The sequence below is a fragment of the Anticarsia gemmatalis genome, chromosome 9 (genome assembly GCF_050436995.1).
Source record: "Anticarsia gemmatalis isolate Benzon Research Colony breed Stoneville strain chromosome 9, ilAntGemm2 primary, whole genome shotgun sequence".
NCBI lineage: Eukaryota > Metazoa > Arthropoda > Insecta > Lepidoptera > Erebidae > Anticarsia > Anticarsia gemmatalis.
In genome coordinates this window covers 92,382-112,716 of record NC_134753.1, presented here as the reverse complement: position 1 = coordinate 112,716, position 20,335 = coordinate 92,382, and the positions used below count along the sequence as shown (strand labels likewise).

The 20,335-nt window shown below is 38.0% G+C and overlaps 1 protein-coding gene across 5 annotated transcripts in view; it reads left to right on the top strand.

The window, feature by feature from the left end:
- Positions 1 to 20,335, top strand: part of LOC142975305 (protein nubbin-like) — a 171,995-nt gene that overhangs the window by 105,534 nt on the left and 46,126 nt on the right. The window contains exon 1 of one of the 5 annotated variants that reach the window (XM_076118073.1): positions 9,188 to 9,607. The exons of the other annotated variants lie outside the window; for them this stretch is intronic. Coding sequence (XP_075974188.1) covers positions 9,586 to 9,607 — 22 coding nt within the window. The 5' untranslated portion in view covers positions 9,188 to 9,585. Of the gene's footprint in view, positions 1 to 9,187; positions 9,608 to 20,335 lie in introns of those variants that run through there. 5 annotated transcript variants of the gene reach the window in all.

Sequence of the window (20,335 nt, the reverse complement as noted above, 5' to 3'; positions counted from 1 at the left end):
TAATTGTAGGTTTACTCACGATAATTGTTATAAGTGTTGCAGTCATTACGACCTTTTCACTGTCTAAAGATGGTTTATACGACACGATGTATGTTAGCATTATAGATATTTGTGGATTTACGTCCTATAGTACGTATTTATAGACGGTGTAAAAGCCATTTTTATTAAAATTTTGGGTCGTAAATCCATCCTATCTTCTAAACCATAAGGTCTACTTAAAATTAAGCTTCTTGATATTAAAGAGCACTTAAATGCAAGTAAATATCACCAATTTATTCGAATTTAACTCTATTGGAAAAAAAGTTATTTTCCAAAATTAAAAAAAAAAATCGTTTTTTCGCTCCCCTGTAAAGTTGCTATTTTGGCTTTTACGCCCTTTCTTCCCCGAAGTAGCGACTTGGTGATTTGAGCATAGATATTTAATAGAACAAGCTTTCTCGTAATAGGATTTTAATTTTCCGAATCATTTTTAATAAAAATAGGATGTGATATAATAAGCTAACACGATTATGAGTATTTAGATTGGTTTGATTGGTATTTCAAATTGCAATGACTTTACCGGAACGTCATTCAGGCTGATATAAAGTCTAGTGGGTTTACTCATAGTATCAATGTTTTGATAATTTGATATGCAACGAACAGCTAAACTGATTAAATAACAAACGATTAAGCGAAACTATTTGTCTATTAACTTGAAGTACTCGCGAGGGAATGCTGTATTATTAGCACAAAACTTTTGACTATCTGCCACGTAATCTTATTGTACAATATCTTATGGCGAGTGTGTGTGTGTGTGTGTGTGTGTGTGTGTGTGCGTGCGGTACCTGTCGGTGACGTAATTGAACAAATATTCGGGCGGAGGGGCGCACAATTGATCTCATTACCCCAACATGTCGCCCATAAAATTAGGGGATTGGACCTTCTCAAGTGTAAACATCACTTTACTATGAACGTCCACCAGCTTCTTTAGATAAATAGATATATTACTATCAACCAGTATTACTATAGCTTAGAATACCTGTCATCGCGCTATGTATGTATCAATGTATCGGCCATGGTAATCAAGGTGAACCCCCCGTGCGGTTATAAATTACAAGCCTATGTGGCGACGATTAGCTGTGTCAACTGTTAATGTAGTTATTCAATTACTTCATTAATTACATGGACGTATTGTGAATATCATCAACCAACATCGTTTATTTCAATAATGAGCATACATTAATCAATATTCGGAAAACATGACTGTAATATCCGGGATGACGCGTCTATTTTCTTTTTTGAAATAATGACGCTTTCACACTTATTTAACTTTACATAATAATGCTATTAAGGGATTGAACAGAAGACGTTAAGAAATTGATGCTGTTTTAGTTTTCAGTTACAGCTTTTCAAAGTGCAGTAGATAAGGGATGGAGAATGATGTGATAACAGATAAGTAGAGTGGCACGGGGCTAGTAATAAGATGAGATGTAAAGAGGGTCTCTGTTATCAGTGCTCAGGATCCAGGGGTGGACGTAGATTGCTACAATGATGTGAAACACATTATCGTTTCTTAACTACCACGAAACTCCTGTTTAAAAATCTTGTTAATTACCTAATACTTAGTTTCCCGTAGCTAATTATTTCGTAGATTACTACATTGCTCTTTAATGTTACTTCACCAACAGCAAATTGAAGATTCTCTTAAAACTAACTTTGAAAAAGGTACGTGGAGTTTACCAAATAAACGGAAAAACCTTAAAGTTTTCAGTTCATGTTTTTGACAAAAAAAAGTAAGCTATGAGTTTTCTAAACTGTCTTATCATTTTTTTTAGCATCACATGTTATGACTATACTTCGAGCTAGAGAGGATATCATAATACTTATGAATCGTTCGTAGGTAGTAATATTTTATTAGCTCATGTATAAATTCTATGGTGTATGTTATGTATAAGTGCGAGCTGGTCGCATTGGCGCGCGTCTGGCCGGCGCAGGAAGCGAACCTGCTCAATGGACGGACACTACCCGCGGCGCATCGCTAATGCCGCATTATACTGAGCCTGTACCACCACATCACCACATCACCACATTATGTACTTATGTGCTACTGGTTTATGTACTTAGTATTAACAAGACGTGTCTCTCATCACTCGTGGGATGTCTTTAGAGTCATTGATGTGCTCTTCTGATAATAATTGAGCCAATAACTGATTAAAGTTTTTAATATGAGCAAAAACTTAGGCTACATTATATTTGAATGGTATTTTAAGGTTTTGAAATTGGCTATCGTTCTGTAAATGTTAAGACTATGATGCAGAGGTGACCGCAGAACATACTACCTCAAACAAAAACAGTTTAGGATTATTTCAGAATTAATTACGCACGGTAATATTCCATATTATACGTCAAATTTTAATTTTGATTAGAATTATTTTACTTTTTGCTATAATTTATCGTATATTATGTAGATGAAATGATGTGCTAAATATTTAAATGAGTCCGTACAACAAGTGTAAGAATATCTACGTACCATCACGTATGTATACACACATGTATGTAAATACAGGTGACATGATTCTTGTAATAGATAATAGCTAATATATGAGGTGACACACAAGTTCACGAGTAATTAATGTACTTCATTAGAATATTGATCATTTACAACACGGTGTTATAAATACTTGCCGCCATTATACGCTCGTGAGAACTGCGTGCGTTAGATATTCAGTGTCAAGTTATTTTATATTATATCATTTATACACTGTTTCCATAGAAAAAGTATTTAGATGTAGGTTATGTAAAGTTAGCAGTCGATAGGAAATGTCGGTAATCAGAATATCGGTACGGTTACTTTGGTGTTATTATAAGGGAATCAAAAATCTAGAAGTACAAAGGTAAGCAATGTATGTATGTACTGAATAGAGGCCCTCAATTTGACGGACACTAGTAAAGTTGTCAACTGAAATAAGTTATTGCCGCCTTTGCCTACTGAGGAATATGTCATTGTCATTATCAAATGCCATTGAGCCTACTGAGGAATACACAGTGTCTAAAGCCCATATCTGCAAGAATTTGTACACTCAAGTTCTATGTAGTATTTGTGTTAGTCCTCTATCCACAGTTGTATGCAGTAGCACTATGCTTATTGCATCGGAAAAAAGTACTTAATATGTTTTTAATTCTTTATCGTTTACTACTACTTACTACCGTTGAAGCAAGCCGTAGTTATGTCTTTAATATCAGATAGTTATCATATGTTATTGATCGGAATTACCTTATTGTTTAAATTAAACCCTTCATTATTATGTGTAATGAAAGTACCTCGGGGTAAAAGGCCAAACCGTCTGCTTAACCACTATCATTATATAACTATTCATAGTCTATTTAAAAAATAATTTTCTCAAATAGTCGTCAATTTAATTTCTTGATCACAATTACACGTAATTTTTTATACATTTATAAATTTTATACTAAACGAAAGCTGTAAAGTGGAATACATGTTTTAAATATAAAAGCACTAGTTAAATAGTGAATGTTGGCAAATGTCAACGGTAAAGGTGAGAGTGCACTCGAACTCGTTTACTGATCAAATTAACGTGCGCTCGATAACCGCTACTAACTACTTGCATTAACTACATTAACTGCATTATACTTGACTCACTTTATAACACATGTCATTAAACATGTTTAACTGCACGTTTGATTCAGTGGTTAAAGTGGTCACCCCGCCGCAATAACTGTAGCGCCGCGTGTAGTGGGTTCGAATCCCACCCGGGACAAATCTTTGTGTAATGAGCTTTTGTTCTGAACCTGGTTATGAATTATCTTTATAAGTATGAATTTAGAAATATATAAGTATGTTTATCAGTTATTTAGTTACCATAGTATAAGCTCTGCTTAGTTTGGAATCAAATGAAAGTGTGTAAGATGACCAAAGATAAAAAAATATGCCAAGTACGATCGTGAACGTGATCATGTTGCGGTTGTATCAGTGAGATGAAGCCTTCAGTACAAAGGTCTGTGGTCTAACACACCACGGCACCGGGTGACAAGAGTGGCACAGTCACGTGGTCACGTGGTCACGTGGTCACGGCCAACCCACACCCGGTACTGTGCCGTGAATCGTGATTGTTATCTCAACACTAAAGCTGATAACACAGAGATACAGTTGTCATGGATACGTACTCTCTGTGTAATTAGGTGATTGTATTCTAAATGAAACGCAAGCTGATGTAAATAAACTGAAAAGAAATGTTAACAGTCATGCAGGCATTTTAAATAGCACCCACTTTCTTTGTCTATTTCACAAGTAAACGCAAATAGGCTATACAGAAGAACAATACGAACTACTTCATAACAGAACACGTATTTTAATAGCTTTCTATTTGAAAAGAAAGAAACATTTTGATAAGTATTATAAACTTTAAAAAACTTCGTTAAATAAAATGAAGCGACAAAAAACAGTTGCGTCTGTTTTGACAAAAAGGTTTTATTGCGGCCAATTATTGTCTGTTACAAACTACTTAAGTCGGAGGTACCGTAACGGAAGACTTTTGTGCTCAACGCTAAAAAACGGAACTTTTTTTGTTGCGTATTTTTTGTTTAACAAATGTTTTGCAGTTTCGGTACCTACTACTATTATACTATCTCTCGGGACGTACTTTCTCCGCTCTCTGAGAACTTTTCTAGTGAATTCGAGTACCGTTTCTGCCTTTTCGACATCTGTGTGATTGTAGTTAGGATCATAAATCTGCATGCGTGTAGTGCGGGTGTGTGCGGGGGTGAGGCGCGGGTGTGCGGGGGGAGTGGTCCAGGTGCGGGGGCGGCAGATGTCCCGTGACGTCACGCCGTGACCCACATCCCAGTGTTGTGACATCAGGCGGCCTGCTCCGAGGGGTGCTGAGCGTTTAGCACGAGCGACACGAGCCGGGGGTCAAACGACACTCCGCGAGACAAAGCACGCCGGTAAGCACTACAGACACGGTGTTGTGGAGCGAAATAATTGTCCTACAATAATAATAGGACTCGAGCCACCATTGTAATGTGCCAACGGCTTTATTCGGCAATACGCGCACGTACCGATGACTGATAAGCAAAGAATAGCTATGTAGCACAACACAACTTGCTGTAAGGTTGCCTTCAAGACAGTGTAATGTGCGTGAGCCCTTAAGGTGTTGTAGGTGGCTCAGTGAGTCAGTGTGTGCAGGCTCATGATTCATTGTGCACCGAACACGCGCACTTGTTGATACTAACTATACTGAGCTTAGGAACACAGTGGATCTTACTTACGACACATCTTTACTTGTATGCAACTGATTGCAATGTGGTCATAGCAACGAAGCTTAATATGTTATCTAGTGGTTGTTTTAAAGCCCGTTTATATATTCCACTGCCTGGAAAAGATCTTTTATTTCCTTCAGACTCTCTCATTGCTTTGCCATCTTCCGAAACATAGATTCCGTGAATGCTGGATGGAGTCTTAAAGGAATTATTATAATTTAATTTTCTTTTATTAATAAACGAGCCATGGTTTTTCTTATAATAATATAATAATAAATTATAATTTATTCTTAGAAGTTAAACTTAATTAAACGTTTTATGACAATAAATTTATTACTACAAGAAAATTAGCAATAAAATTAGCCAATCACACGGAGTCTATAATTAATTTAACTTAGGTATGTCTAAATAAACACTAATTGGAGCCGGTAATTAAAATTTATTTCATTATACAAATACCAGAGACCACGGCGATGCTATGGTAATCTACTTGTAAAAAAATCTTTAAGTTATTATATATTCTAGGAGTATTGTAAAAGTTAATGAAACGACTTGTATAATAATAATATTTTTATATTTCCGTTGAATATAAATTCTTAATTATATTACACTTGTTCATATGTCCAGTACCAACGATGATTTAACGTTTAAATAGAAAAAATAAGCAAAAAGCAATTTTACAAATAAAAAAAGTATTCTCTGTTTAACAGCAAGCAAATAGCCGATATTCTGTTACAGATTTAAGATTACTTAATATTCTCTGATCTTACTTAAATTATAAATATGAAAATAAGTAAGCACGAATGCGTGTACGTTTGTTATTCTTTGACATAAAACGTACCTACAACATATAAATTGTTGTAGAATTTTTTGCTCCGGGAATCTTTTCATGCGGACAAAGTTGCAAGCAAAAGCTCATATAAAAATATTATCTAAATTTAATTCTACGTTAGTACCTATGTGTGATATGATAAACACAATAATAACATGCGTATTGCACATCGTCATCCGAGATAATATTTTTGACTGCTTGACTAACGTCAGTGTTAGTCCTCACCCGACACAAACACACTAATACGTGGTAATCCACGTACACTACTAATATTGATTGTTACTGATGTATAAAAATGAACGTTGAACAATTGCTGTGTATGTTGATGCACACTTTCCTTATTCCCTGCCTTCCTGTGACGAGGTACTTCCTTGAATCAAACACTCGTACACCTTCGTTCATTCCTTATTCGCCTCGATTGTTCTAGTCGTAGTGTACGAAAATATCTACCTCGAGATCTAAATCACTAAATCTGGTAAAGTGTTTGTGTTTGTTTATTAACCGATTTAAAAAAGGAGGAATTTTTCGTCTGTATTTTGTTATGTGTGTATTCTTATGATTTTATTGCGAGAAACGATTTGGATGATTCCTAATTTATTTTAAAACTACCGCTTCCTATGTGGTCCAACATAAAATGTAATTCAGATCTGTAGCGTTTTTTTATTGCGTATTTTTTTTACATTGATGGTTATGTCTTCTTCACGGTGCTAATTGATAAAGTTACATTTTGCTTTGAAACCATTTTTTTGTAAGGATTGTTTATTTGTTAAAGTTTACTAATGCATTCCCAATTGAAGCGATAGGCTCTATTATTATACGAGACTGATAACAAAATAAAACTGTTTACTGAGCATTTTAAGTTAAAATAGTTTTTGTAAGGAGTTTATTATACGTGTTTACAAAGTTGATTAAATGTCTTCATCATAGACAAGCTGGCAGGTTGTCCATAGACAATGGATCTTACAATAATGGAGTCTTAACTAATTACTAGTGGAATTAACTGTGTCCACATTGTAGCGTCGCTCCCCACTGACTGAGTGCGAGGTGCCAAGTGTCAAGTGCGAGCCGGCGCCACCTGTCCCGCTGTTACTTGACTCTACGTCTCCACGACTCTACGTGTATTGTGCTCTACCTGTCTCACACAACAATACAAACTGTCTTCACATCTCTTTGTAGTCGGTAGACGCAGTTTGATATTCCTTTATTAGGAAATTAATTAAAACTTTTATCTAATTGAAAATATTGTTTATTTAAAGAATGTTGAAATGGTCGTAATATCAAAATAGTTTCAAGAAACATGGTATAACATGCGTGTTGTCCCTATAATAGACGAATGACTTAGCTTCTATGAGAACACCGAACTGGAAAAGCAATTGGTAGTTTTGTCACATATTTAAACTATCATATTTATGTCTAGGTTGTTACCCCCACTTTTAGGCGTTAAAACTCAGACGTGGGGAAAATTAACATCTAAATAACAGAATATAGTCAAAAGTGAATGCTTTAATTTGAAACTACCTATAGTTGGCGTGAATAGTTAACTCACTCGAGTTTTTCGACGCTTGTGAAAAAACTAATTATAGCGTGAAAAATTATGTCTTGATTTGAGACGTAATTATCTCAGATTTTCTCATTTTCATCTCTCGAGTAGATAATTGTATTCATCAGCTAATGTAATGTGTTTTATACATGAATTGAATGATCTCGACACGCGCCGGGAAATATGTGGAGCTTCAACATTCATAGTGCAAGTAACGTTATCAAGATGATCTGATAACGAGCATGAGATTATCTCTGTTTAGTTGTGCTCTCTGCTCACTCCTCACTGCGCGCTGTGGTCGTGACGTTTATGTCGCCATTCATCATGTGATGAGCAGTTGTTCACTAGATCTCGGTAACAAGGGCTCATTATAATGTTATATTACTTCGCCTAATCTTACATCTTTTACTATTTAGAGAGTCGCTCATAAATACTATTGTAATTCTCTGTGGATTTAGAATAACTCTCGGTCTTTAACTAGTCTAAGAAAATACATGTCAGACTAGGTTTTTGTTTTTAAAACATTGGTCAAGATCGAGGATTTTCTTAAAAGTAGGTAAAAGTTAAGAGAGAGTTTTCATTTGGTTGAAAAATTTCATAAAATCAGTTTAGAATTCTACAAAACTAAGTAGTTTGGTAGCATTTTATTGTTATAATTGTGCAATAGCAAGTGTTGCCGAGTTCTCATATTGCTTCAGCAGTGAAGTGTAGGACAGTCATCATGTTGTATAGAGCAGTGTGTGTTATATGTGTTGTGTATCAGTAGCAGTGTTGTAGTAACATGTCACATGTTAATTTGTGCGAGCTCGTTACAGTTCAAGTTCAGACGAGTCGTCTGCGCCCGGTCACTGACCCCGCGCTCTCGCCTAACACCCCACAGGCTCATTACCTCTCCGCTCTCGACACTGGCTCTACACCCGGCGCCGCCCGCCACCGGTGACCGGCCCGCCGTGTGCACACTGCAGATCGCTCATTTAAATCATTAAACCTTGAGAAACTGCCCAAACTTCGAGCGAACCACAAAAACTGGAGCCGGCCGGGGAATGAATGAAGGTCCCGGTGAGTTTTTGTCGCCGCGTCGTCGCTTGATGCTCGACGACATTCCTCGGGCGACGCCGCCCGCCGTCCGCCGCGCGTATGTAAAGCGGCCGCGGAGGAAAATCCATAACGGCACGCGGAAAACCCTTTTAATATACGGCACGTAAATAAGAGTAGAGACGTCGGGCGGTGGAGGCGCGCGGGGGGCGGCGGGCGGCGCGCGCTCATTGGTCCGGCGCCGCGCCCCGCCCCCGCCCGCGCCTAAAAAAAACCGTCGGAAAAAAGCAGCGCTCGCACGGCAGTGTCTCACGGACGCGCTCGGTGGGCGGACGCTCGCAGTCGACACGGCGCGACCCACGACCGGCGGCCGCGGCCGCGCCATGCCCGCGCTGGCTCTGCGCGACCAGCCGCTCGACTGCTCCATGCGCCTGCGCGACCTGCCCGCCTGGCCGCCGCCGCCGCGCGACCAGCCCCGCCACCACGGTCAGTACCGACCACCATCGACCGCCGCTCGCCGCCACCACACCGTAAACAAACAGTGCTGCAGCCCGCAGTGTGTCGTGCACCAAACTCCTCCTACTTCCTCGCTCCAGTCTGCCGCTCGCGCGAGCACCCCGGGGTCAGCTCGCCACAGCCGCGGGGCTCCGGCTTTGTCTCTCGTACTCGGTCACATTGCGCCTCACGAGCTCTAGGCGCATTTGCATGCGCGTACGCAAGTTGCGAGTGCGTCTTGTCGTCATTGAATTAGTCAATGAGATCGTCAGTGTTCACTGCACGGAGCGTGTGTTTGTCGACACGTACGTAACTGCTCGTTCGCTAAATATTCAGCATCGTAACACAAGTAATTGCCGCGACTTCGCCTGTATATTGTGCTCAGTGTTGTTGAGAGTATCGCAAACGTAAGTTAATCCGGAGCATGACCGCACGGTGCACCACGGGTAAGCTGACTGATTCATTTATAACATGTAACTACGACAGACTGCTCACTGTCACCAGCATACAGTATTGTTTACGATTAGTGCTAAAAGCTATCGAAATAAGAAGCAACAGACACATTATGATAGCAATAATATTTCACATCAACGCTGCACTAGACTTATCAAAGAATTGTAAATCTTTATTTGTGCCTAATATATTCTGTGCCATACTATTCACAATTTCACTAAGCTAGAATATATACTGTTATTGCAAAGGATTGATCCTTCGTAAAGTGCAGTAAGTTGTAAATGTCTGTGACAGTGGTCACACGGAGCCGCAGCTGACAGTGAGAGATCAATCATTCAGTAGATACAGTAGAGTCCTCGTGAATAAATTACTAATAATTATGAACCATTTGTAATGATATTCAATAAAATAGAACAATTATATGTAATTGCGGTATTATAATTAATCATTATTTACTGTTCAGAATCTAAAGGTGCAAATTACTGTTAAATTATAAAACTTATATAATCAACAAATTAAATCTGTGCGGAGTTGTACTAATAGAAACAAATTAATAAAAGCATTAGTATTATGTGATAAATATATGCTGTCACCTCGCACGATCCGTCGTGAGCGAGTGCGGGCAGTGTCGGGTGACAAAGCGATGTGTGCACAAGATGCAGGGCTCGCAAGTAATTCGACAATAATCCCTTATCGAGAGTTATGTAGGGTCAGGTGGCGTATTGTGATTTAGCGCGGGCCGCACGCCGCGGGTCAGCGGGCAAGGGTTGAGCTCCCCGGGGCACTCCCGCACTCCCTCCGCAAATTATATTAACTCTCTTTATGCGCGCCTTTTGTCACCTCTCAGCCCTTACCGCACCTCACTGTACCGTACCGCGCCGCGTCGTGCCGCGTCGTGTCGTGTCGCACCGCACGCGGCACGCCTCGACACGCGCGGCACGAGTGGCTCTACCTGCAGATTTGTTCTCGATCACATGTCTCGTGTCAACACCTTCACGAAGGGCCGGCTTATTGACGATGACTCTACATAATGCTCTTAATATGAACCCTTCCCCCGTATTGTCATGCGGACGTGTGTATCAGTCGAGCGTCTTATTGTGTCCGTGTTTATGACAAGGTGGAGCGGTAGTGCGGTAGAGTCGGTGGCTCGATGCAATCATATGAAACATTTTCCCGCGATCATGTAGAGAGCGGTAATGGCGAATGATCGAGGACGCAATCATCACAAATTTCTTCATCTCTCCCGAACCGCTAGACAATACACTAATGGCGTTTTTATTCCCCACGAATTATATTAAAATTACGATCGGAACGGCATCAAATCACCGTCGGTAATGTAATCGATGTAAAGTGCGCGGGAGGTGTAATTCGGTTGTAATAATGTCATCTAGCTAAGTGAATTAGCGGGTGATGGAGTCACGCGTTGTTTACGAGCCTAATAATACGTGTCGGTGTCGTCGCGGCTCCACCGACTCTACCGACTCTACCGTCCGCGGCGCACGTCGGCGCGGGCGCATGGGAGCGCGCTGAACTTTGGCACGGCGCGGTGAGCTCGGCGGCGGTGAGCTACACGCGAGCGCGCACCTGCTCCTGCGCCCAAATTACACGCGGCCGACAACACCGCGCTCTAACAATCGTTCTTTGATTACATTTTTTCGTTTCTCTTTGGTCCGCGTCGTCTCGTCCGCGTATCGTCCCCGCGCCGCCTTTACAGACGATATCGATCAGTACGGATGTTTATATTATACGTTTTGTTTATCACTATCATATTATTATGTTTTGGAAGCTGCTCACTTAAATTGTGGGCGAATTGTATCGTAAATATCCAGTTTCAAACGTTAGTTATCTTGTTTATATATTTTTTTCTGATTCACGATGCATGCTTTAATTTTGTTATGATAATATTTTTATCTAAACACAAAGGAAACAGTAATAATTAAAAATTAAGTAATTTTTTTTTATAGATTGAGGAAATGATAGTAAAAATAACAGTCATTAATTGAAAAACTTATTTTGTATTAATTGTACAAATAGGGAAAGTTGTATTACAAAAGGTGGCATTATTTTATCCTTGATTAAAAATTGTGTGTATGTCATATCAAGAAGTACTGCAAACAGTTATTTCAAATTCAACATTCTAAAACAAGCACAGGCCCCGCTAGGCCATATTACATTTCCAGGTAAATTGTTAAATAAATGTTCAGTTAGAACTTTACTTACTAACAATTTATTTCCAAACTTTATTACCCCTTGCTTCGAGCATACTCTAACAATTACCTTATAACAAAGATCGGTATTTTTAAATACTTATTACTTATTTTATTATGACAAAATGTTTATTTTTCAATTCCTTAATTTCATACTGGTTACTTACCATATTTACTACGGTAAACATTTTTTCTTAATCTTTTTATATCCTGCGAATTATGGTTTTGCCATAATATTATTTAAACTACTCCAATACAACCTTCATTTTAAACAGTCGGGAAACGGTTTCTCCTCCACGCAACACAGTCTCCTATACTAATATTTTTATAATATAATTGCCCAACTTATGCATTATTAACTAACGAGTGTTTGCAATAACTGACACTTGATGTATAACTGAACTATCGCTGAAGAAAATGAAACGTTACAGTTAAATGTTATTTATTATTATTTTTGTTTAAATTATATAAATCGTGTGTATCCCGTGTGTGCAACACAACGCGCAACGTGAATTAATGACCATCCCATATTTAACATCCTTCTTGTTTCCTAATATTATACTTATTATTCAAATTTACTGTAAAATTTATTATAATTTAAGGTAGGTATTGACATATTACTATATTATAATTATTAGGAAGCTAAACATAGCCGGGTGTCTAGTCGCCCGCAGGCTATTTCCTTCAAACACCATTATTTATACAAATGGAAAAATAGCATCTTGTATCATAATTTTATTATTTAAAAAGCTTAACTAACAGATGTTTGAAAGTAGATACACGTACCTACCAGTAATATAAGTTTAATTCGTACCTCGTTGAATGTTTATAAATTATTATAAAAAGTCCCCCCTAAATACGTTCACAACAAGTTGTATGCGTTCACGGTAACACTTGACTTTTATGCTCATTTCACATATTTGCAATAACTAAGTAAAGATAAATACACACTAGAGCTTTTACTTGTAACAGAACAACGAACGAGTTCAGTTTGATTCACATCCATTGATAGAAAAATAAAATATGGGCAATAAATACCTTTATTTCTCTGAAGATAATCGTTTAACATTGATCTTTTTTTGCGAAGACTACTACAAAGCCATGCCTCCGTGTGACTTTAGAAAAGATCGGCTCCTGCACAACTGCGTATTAAGAACCTTTTATTACATGTAAATTCAAGCATTCGCCGTAACATAAGCGTTACGCGTTACAGCTCTAATGTGTAACTAGCAGTATCTGTGCATACTTAGAAAGACTTGCACCTAACACTGTCGGCAACATCAAACAGTAATACATCATAAATCCTCATTAACTCCCCCATCAATATACTTACGTGGTATTTGTTGAAATTACTCCACATATCTGCATACCTGTGTTCATCACAGACTGTACCGCGTTGAAGTTTGTCACAAACGTTTAAGTAATGTGCTCGTATCGCCCCGTGGGGGTTAACTGTTATCATTTAAATGAGAGGGCGCGCGAGGGGTGCGCGAGGGGTGCATACGCTCCATACATTACATGCGTTACAACAGCCAACCATGAAATTATTACAAAGGGTAGTTTATACGGACTTTAATGAGACAAATAGCTAAGAACAATAATTTATTTTTATTATCTTTTCCTAAATAATTTTGTCGATGGTTATGTCTAATAGACTAAAAAATAAATTAAAAAAAATTTAACCCCCTAATGTCACACTGCTAGGCAAGGGTCTCCGGTAGAAAAAAAAATAGATAGAAGGTAGATTAGCTAGATTTAAATTAACGTGTGTCCTATGTCTTTCCGGTATTGTTTTTCAAGAGGCATCGTGTAAAATAGGCGATTCAACTTAAATAAGCAAATGTTTAGATACTTTAGTGACTATATCGCGAAACTGTATATGTATATTATACTGAGTTCCCTACTTGAAATCGTAGAGAAAATTCCGCAAATATTTTATTCAAAAAACGAAATATACTTAATCTCCGAGACAATTATCACGTCACTAATGTTTTGTTTTGTTATCTTAATCCTTTGTACGTTTAATTAATTTGACGGGTACACAAATACCGCATAAATTATAACGTACAGCGCGGCAGGTAATCCTGCTATCTCACCATTTTCATCAGTTCATGCAACGCTCCGACATGTCTGTGTACTTTATAAAAATCATTATCAAACCTTTTATGTGTTTGTGTTGAAACATCAAGATAACGCACTTAAATAATGTGTGTTGGGGACGTTTTACTGAAATATCTATATTTAAAAGTAAACATGAATTGCCAAATGGTTTACTGTGCGCAAAACTCGAGAACGGCTCGACCGATACGACACACTCTTTTTTTAATTTATTTTGCAATTATTAAAAACCAAAGAAAATAGCTTTAAAATAAATAAATGTACACAATATGTGCGGCTCCGTGCACAATTTGTTAGCTAATAATATAATATTATTTTCAGTTTATGATAATGCGTGACATTTAGAATATAGCAGTGAATGTTAGGCGGTTCACTGCCGACGGCATTATTGCACTAGAACGTGTACATTTTATAATATTGTGATAATGACGTGATGCCTTATACATAATCATTTTAAATTAAATTTAATTCAAGAAAAACACATTATGTTTTTCAAAGGGCCCAGGGAATAAAATTACTAAATTACAAATAACCTTCTTGTAGTGTTCTAGAAAATATTATTTTTTATAACAGACACTAGCAATTTGTTTAATTAACATTTACATGATAAATAACAAAAAAAAGCTTATCATATACATACATATTTTGTATTTTTTATTTTGTCTGTATATAAAATTATCCCATATTTATATTTTTATTTTTATTCCACATAATTTATTTTTACATAATGACAATATTTGTTTGATATATAACAGGACTCTTTAATAGTGGAGTAGCGGGTCGAGGCTGGCATATAATTATAAGGAGCGAGACGTTGTGTTGATCATCAATACACTGAATATTATAATATAAACAATTAAGTGTTAGAGTGGCAGGTGGCAGGTGGTGTGTGCTCTACGTAGAGCGCAGTCGGTAGGCACAAATAACGCGACTCTCACACACGCCGCTAATTAGTGGTAACTAGCGACGGCGGACGCTAACGCTTCACAAGACACAGGTTCCATGCACAGCTTCAGCTAATTACTCATTTTAGCTAAATTCATCATTTTTAATGTTCTCATTTAGAGCTTGAGATTATTTGTTACCTTTTTATTATTCACTACACGTTCTCGAAATATATAATGAAGTGATAGAGACAGATATATTATTATAATTACCAAAATATAAAATAAACCATTATCCTTAAAACTACTTTTATATTTGTTATATCACAAACAACTCTAGAGTGTAAAACAATATTTTCAATAGCTAAGTTAAAGCATTACTACTGTTTATTGAAAACGCATAAGTACTGTTAAAATATTGACTGTATGTGGAGAGTCTCTACAATAAACCCTTTCCACCCTTCCCAAATGTAGAGCGGTCGAGTTCACCTTCAAACAGCAGGGACTCTAACAATCAATAAAGTTCAATTACAAAATATGTATCGATGTTGCGCACTTGTCAAATAAACAAGTTTTACCCTAAAGGGAATCCCCTGAGGAGTAGGTAGAGCGGTAGAGTCGTACTGCTGTAGAGTTGTACTGTTGTAGAGTCGAGCGTAGACATGAATGCGTTGTCGATAGAGAATTAATTAGCTACATGATAGGGTGGAGGGTGCAACTGTGAGGAAAAAACGCCGCCATTGCATACGACCTTATACTCAATGTTTATTACAGTTGCGAACACTCGCAGGTCCCGTTACACGCTATTAGTGTTTTTGTTTGTACGACATACTTATTACTAACTCGCTTGTATTTCTCCCTTATTAAATATAATTTTATGTATTCATTTTGTCTGTTTAATTTTCTAACAGTTCGACAAATAAATTTAATGAACTATGTAATTTTCATGGCTACTATCTCTACAAATTTTGCAATCGGACCATTCCTCAAGCAATTATGTTTTGTTTCACTTCTCTCATATTTCTAATTATTATTTGTTATATTATTCACCAATTTAGTTTATATTTAATAAAATTGTTTTCAAGCAAAAGTAAAAAACATAGCACCCGTCTCTTAGACATTGTAAGGCGTATTTTACAACCGATATGGTACTGCACCGGCTATTTCATCATAGAGTTACGAAGGTAATTTGATTATCTAATAGAGCCTACTATTACTAGTACATGACGCGTGATAAGAGGCTGTGTCCAAACATGCGTGCCGCTGACCACCGCGTCACATCCTGCCATTAACTCTACCTCGCTCTACCACGCTACACCACGCTCTACCATGCCACCATACCACACGCAGACCTCCACTTTCACGAACTCTACATCTGTTTTACATGTTACAGTTATTAATTTTCTGTGAATAAATAATTAGCTATCCGAACGAACACTTGTATAGGATGATAGAGTCCGAAGTTAAAAGTACAAGATCGAACAAACAGAATTATATCTTGTTTTTAGTATTTTGTAATTAGTAGTAAGCCCCGCGATGCTATTGTCTGTAGATATATTTAAAACTAATGAATCAATCTGTAGAGTGTATAATACATTATGCATCGTTATGAGATGACCGCGATCTCAAAAATAAAGTCATTATATTCGCACGCTGAAACAATACACACATACACATAAATAACTCGATGACATTCACAACTTACTAGAACAACGCTAACGAACATAGACAAAATAATATACTTATAAATGGCAAGTAAGTTGGATTACAATTTATTTGATTAGCCGTTTTTTATTAGTCTTCATTGTCACCTGAGTCACAGGTTTTTAGAATATCAACATTTTACAAATTAAGTTTTACTTATTGTTTTATTTAAATTCATATTTTTATTGTAGCATATAATTTACAGCTGCATCAAGTTTAGTGCAGTATGTTAGTGACGGACGCAAGATACAAACACAATTACGTTTGTATTTGTAATAAATGCTGGCGGTCAGTATTTCATATATAAATATAAAGAACGTAATGATTGAGTGTACCGCGCGCGTGTAACTTGTGCAAATAATGAAGCACCTCCGTTAGTATTGTTTACAGTTAAACTATCAAGTGTAGAGCGCCGGATACATTACAATCGCGCTATTATTACGCGACTCTACCGCGACTCTACCCTCGCCGGAGTCAGGCTGCGTGACGTGTCATCACATCGTGCACAGTGTATTAACACTGTCCCGTAACCTTTGCGACTCTACACTACACACACACCACACACCACACACACACTACACATACACCCGGTGTTTGCGGCTCTACAAAAACTGGAGAAAGTTCAATGTCTGCATAATTTAAATGTTAATCGCTTGCATTGATGGGATCAGTAGAGTCGTTGCTACATACATATACGATAATATACACTAGAAAAACAATAAAAATGGTGTTCATTATGTTCATAGGTATAAGTCATAATGTTTCCAAATGCCTGCCCGCATACGAATGCACCGCGCAACCTCCAACTCAATTTAATAATAAAATATGTTTTTGTTTATTGTTAGCAATTATATTAATATACAAGAACAGGCGTATATGAGTGCGCATGCGCAAGTGAACTAACCACTGAATAAACTTATCGCACTTGTTAAGCGCTCTTTATAGCTATACGACAGTTAGAAATGCATTTAAGTACAGGCTATAATAATAACTATAATTAGGCTTGTATAGTTTGCAAACTCTCCCTACAATTATGCTGGTATAATATTCACACAAGCGATCATACACGAACACAACGCACCTGTCCCCTGAAGGATGCAGTCGATTAGATTCATATGTTATCTGTATGATAAATCAGCGCGCATGCTCACATGCTCACACGTCTGATAATAATTCGTTCGCAATTACATTATAACGATGTCAGAGTGTTATCGATACATATTTAGTAGTGACACGCGGGCGACGCCGCAGTACAGGGCACACTGATATTTGCATAATTGCGGTGCGCACGCGGCGCCACTCACTCCTCGCCAATTATAAATAATATTAAAAATATTCTTTTACGACATCACTATTATATTGTTAGTGTAATTAAGAACGTGCACATTTAAAATACACTATGCACTCGATCCAACACTATGCACTAAACCATGATGTTTGAGTCCCGCAATAAAAGTAACATTATGAAATAGTCGTTTCGGGTTATGTGTGTAATTGTTTCCGTGATTACAATATTTGTTAAGTTTGTACAACACAATCATTATAATTAACAAGGGATTTGTCTAGTAATTATGAACGTTATACAACTCTACACCAATTTAAAACCAAATTACATTGACATAGAGCCAACGTGTTTCAGTAATAGTTAAAATAATTATAACACTCAGTTAACAACTCGTCGACTTGCCATCATTAATTGTGTTGAGTGTTCCAACACAAGACTCTACCCGCGGTACAGTTTAGCAACACGCTCACTTCGCTATAAGTAATATTATAATTAAATTATTTATTTGTAATGAGTTCCTTCGCCACCGCAAATATTATCATTTACTGTATTTTATGCAAATTCATACAGAAGTTCAGACAACAGACTAATTTAAATAAAACAGGTAAAAATCCATCGCACATAGTTTTACAAGTAACAATTCACGTTAAAATAGCCCGCGGTCATATAAAAAGTATAGTACTTTATGCATGAATCTAATAAAATTTAAATTAATTAAAGCAAATCTCGTTGATGTCTTTCGTTTTAAGCGCGCTCGGTCACGTGACGGTAATTACAAAACGTTTGGTGGCTACGAGTGCGTTTATTTTAAAGATAGTGTAGTCGTATTGAGGTAGTGAATAGTTAATCTCCGATGTTCGATGATGTCAGTGAGTGAGAGCAGCTGGTCGGAGACAGAGGTGCACAGCTACTTGGTAGTGATAATGTTCAAGACGGGCGTACAGTTTGCGACGTAATGTAATTAGGCATGTTGTCGTTCGTTAAGTGTGCGCGGCGGAGCGACACCGACTTAATGTAGCGTCACGCGCGCCCTCACCCGCACCCGCACCACACCCGCGCCGCACACGCACCGCACCCGCGCGGCTATTCCACTGAAATACGCACTCAATTGTCTGCGGCGCCTGATTATTGTTTTATTACATTATAAATACTAACAAATTGCATGCATGGTATAATTATGTGTCGAGTGGCGCTTTCGTGTCGTAACTCTAGGTAGAGCCTGTAGAGATAAGGCGGTGATGGCGGTGATGGCGGCGCATCGGTGGAATCACAAGCAGTAGAGAGTTATGTTCAGTTTCCGTCAGCTCGGCGCGCACTTTACATATTAATGAAAGCGGCTGTTTGCCCTCGACCCTACTCGCTATAACTCCATCAAATTAACTCAAACATATATTTTACATTTTTATGCCCAATATCATCAATTACTTCTTATTTTAAAGAAATTATTTTTAGTAAAATTCTTTTTATCTTATCACAGCTAAGCCGAAGTTTCTATGAAATTGACTTTGAAACTTGTATGGAAAGCTTTCTTTATCTTTTTTGCTTTCTAATTATATTTATAAATATTTAAGGGATGTAGGTATAATTGTCAAATATATTTTTTGTAATAATTTTCAGAACAGCATAGCGCAATATATCAATTCAGTTGTATCTATGGTAATATGTTAGTTCCCATGTTATATTTGTTGAGCTTATTAACATTTGCTGACAATCCAAGTCTGTTCAAGTTCCGAGCTATTTGAAAGATTTTTTTGATTCGTAGAATCCTGTTAGTTTCTGGGAAACTAACCTCATGATCCTCGAGGTCAGCACTCCTTTTGGGCTATGGAGGAGAGCAGTTAGCAAGGTTTTCCCTGAATATTGTTTGGTTACACAAATAGTTAATATGTGTGTGTGCGTATGTGTGTGTGGTGTGGACAGCTGACGCGACGTGTGGGTCACACAACACGTGTGTGAACTTGTGGCCCTCGACACAACCGATCGATCGCCAAATGTAGGCCGAATGTTGGCGCCCAATGTGGGCCAAATGTTGGCAGTGCGACGTCACCCCGGGGGAGGCGCGCCGCCGGCCCGCGGGGTGGTCGAGGGCTGCGGCGGCGAGGGGGGGACGCTACGCAATTAACGTCGGGCGGTCATTGACCCCGCAGTACTTACTAGCCGCCGGTGCGTACCGATACAGATGCGTGTTGTTGTTGACAGATCGACGCGTGACGTCACACAGCCTCCATTCATCAGCCGCACTCGCTGATTGTTCCCCGATCGATTAACGAGCTCACTGTCAATGCTAGCGCTCACGCCACTCTCGACACTCTCACCACACACCCGCGACACAACCCTTTCATAACATCACTCACTCTGCTCGCACTCACTGCTCTACATGTCTGCTTCAGATAACAGGTGACGCCCTCTACTTATTAAACTCTGATAATAATAGCTTTTGTTATGTTGCTGTAATATCATATATTTCCATACGCCCCGTACGCAAACGTTGAGTGAACCAATTGACATTACTGTTCAACATCT